Below are 1,299 nucleotides of genomic sequence, written 5' to 3' on the forward strand. Positions count from 1 at the left end.
CTTTCTCCCTCTCTCTCTCACTCTATTTATTTATGTTTATGTTTCCGATACAGATGTAACGCCTCTCCTTCTTCAACCGATTCCAAGGAAAGAAACAAAGAAAACCGTTCTTGGGTCCTCTCTGTTATCTTCTCTTCTCCTCTTTTCTGTTCTGTTCTGGTCTGTTCTACCATGTCTGCTATTCTGAGTTCGCAGGGGGTGGCTTTAGCAACGGCTATGGCTGTTTCAGGAACAGTAATTCTCTTCGCCTTCTGTCTCCAGAAGCCTCTCTCCACTACCCAGTTCGTTGTTGATCAAAATTCCGAATCTTCGCGAAGAATTCTACGATCCTGCATCTCTTCCGGTTCGTGGGCTTTCTGGGTTCTCTGTTTTCTTTTACTTCTTTTGATAACTCTAGTTCTCTGCATTTGACTCAGCTCTGTTTTTTGTTTCTGTTTTCAGATGGGAAGAAGAGAGATAAATCGAAGAAGAAGAAAAGGGTTCATTTTGCGGCTGATGTGGTTGATCCGATTAGGAACGGTGAGGAATTCAGGAAGGAACAGAGCAAGAAATCAATGACGTCTAATAGAATTTGCAGGTCTCAAAGCTACAGAGTTCAAGAAATGTCTTCAAATCGAATGGCTTTGTATAATGGAATTCTCAGGGATCGTGTGCAACAACAACGGATGGGTTGCTCGTATTAGATCTATCTGCAATTGGAGTTCATCTGTGATTATCAATATCTGTGATTATAGTTTCTTAACTCTCAATTTTGTAAAAAGATAGAAGTAGTTGATGTTGTTGTTGTTGTTGTTGTCTGGGTCAGTTCATCCGTTTGTGAATATAATATAATATAATAATAATTACCTTTTTTCTGTCTCTTCTGACTGCTATTGACAGACAATGGATCATTTAAGTCTTCGCCTTTTGGACTTTCCTTCGATTCATCGAGCAGAAATAGAATTTCTTTCTCCAAAGCTTCTGCTACCCGCCTCTGTCCCACCGCCGTACGCAGACGCCTTTGTGTGGTAATGGTTAAGTGGGTTTTTTTGCCGCTTTGGATTCGTATATGTATGTATTATGTGTGTTTTGAGCCTTTTGTGGAGATCCTAATGACCCATTGAACCCTAAAATGGCCTTTCAACACTAATGGCTCGTTAAAGCACAAAAATCCTCCATGGAGAAGCAGTGAAAGATCCAACAGTGGGGGTGTATATCGGGGTTTTCTCAGCTGTTGAATCTTCACTGTTACTCATCGCTCATCATAGAAGATTTGAGTATCTCGTTAAAGCCTTGAAAGGCCTTCTTGTCCATTGTGTG

The 1,299-nt window shown here is 40.8% G+C and overlaps 1 protein-coding gene across 1 annotated transcript; it reads left to right on the forward strand.

The window, feature by feature from the left end:
- Window positions 1-858, forward strand: LOC122069461. Its single transcript, XM_042633477.1, has 2 exons — window positions 1-343; window positions 442-858. The coding sequence occupies exons 1-2, from the start codon at window positions 172-174 to the stop codon at window positions 681-683; spliced, it is 414 nt and encodes a 137-aa protein (XP_042489411.1). The 5' UTR covers window positions 1-171; the 3' UTR covers window positions 684-858.
- The last annotated feature ends 441 nt before the right edge of the window (window positions 859-1,299 follow it).

This window comes from Macadamia integrifolia, unplaced genomic scaffold (genome assembly GCF_013358625.1).
Source record: "Macadamia integrifolia cultivar HAES 741 unplaced genomic scaffold, SCU_Mint_v3 scaffold621, whole genome shotgun sequence".
Lineage (NCBI taxonomy): Eukaryota > Viridiplantae > Streptophyta > Magnoliopsida > Proteales > Proteaceae > Macadamia > Macadamia integrifolia.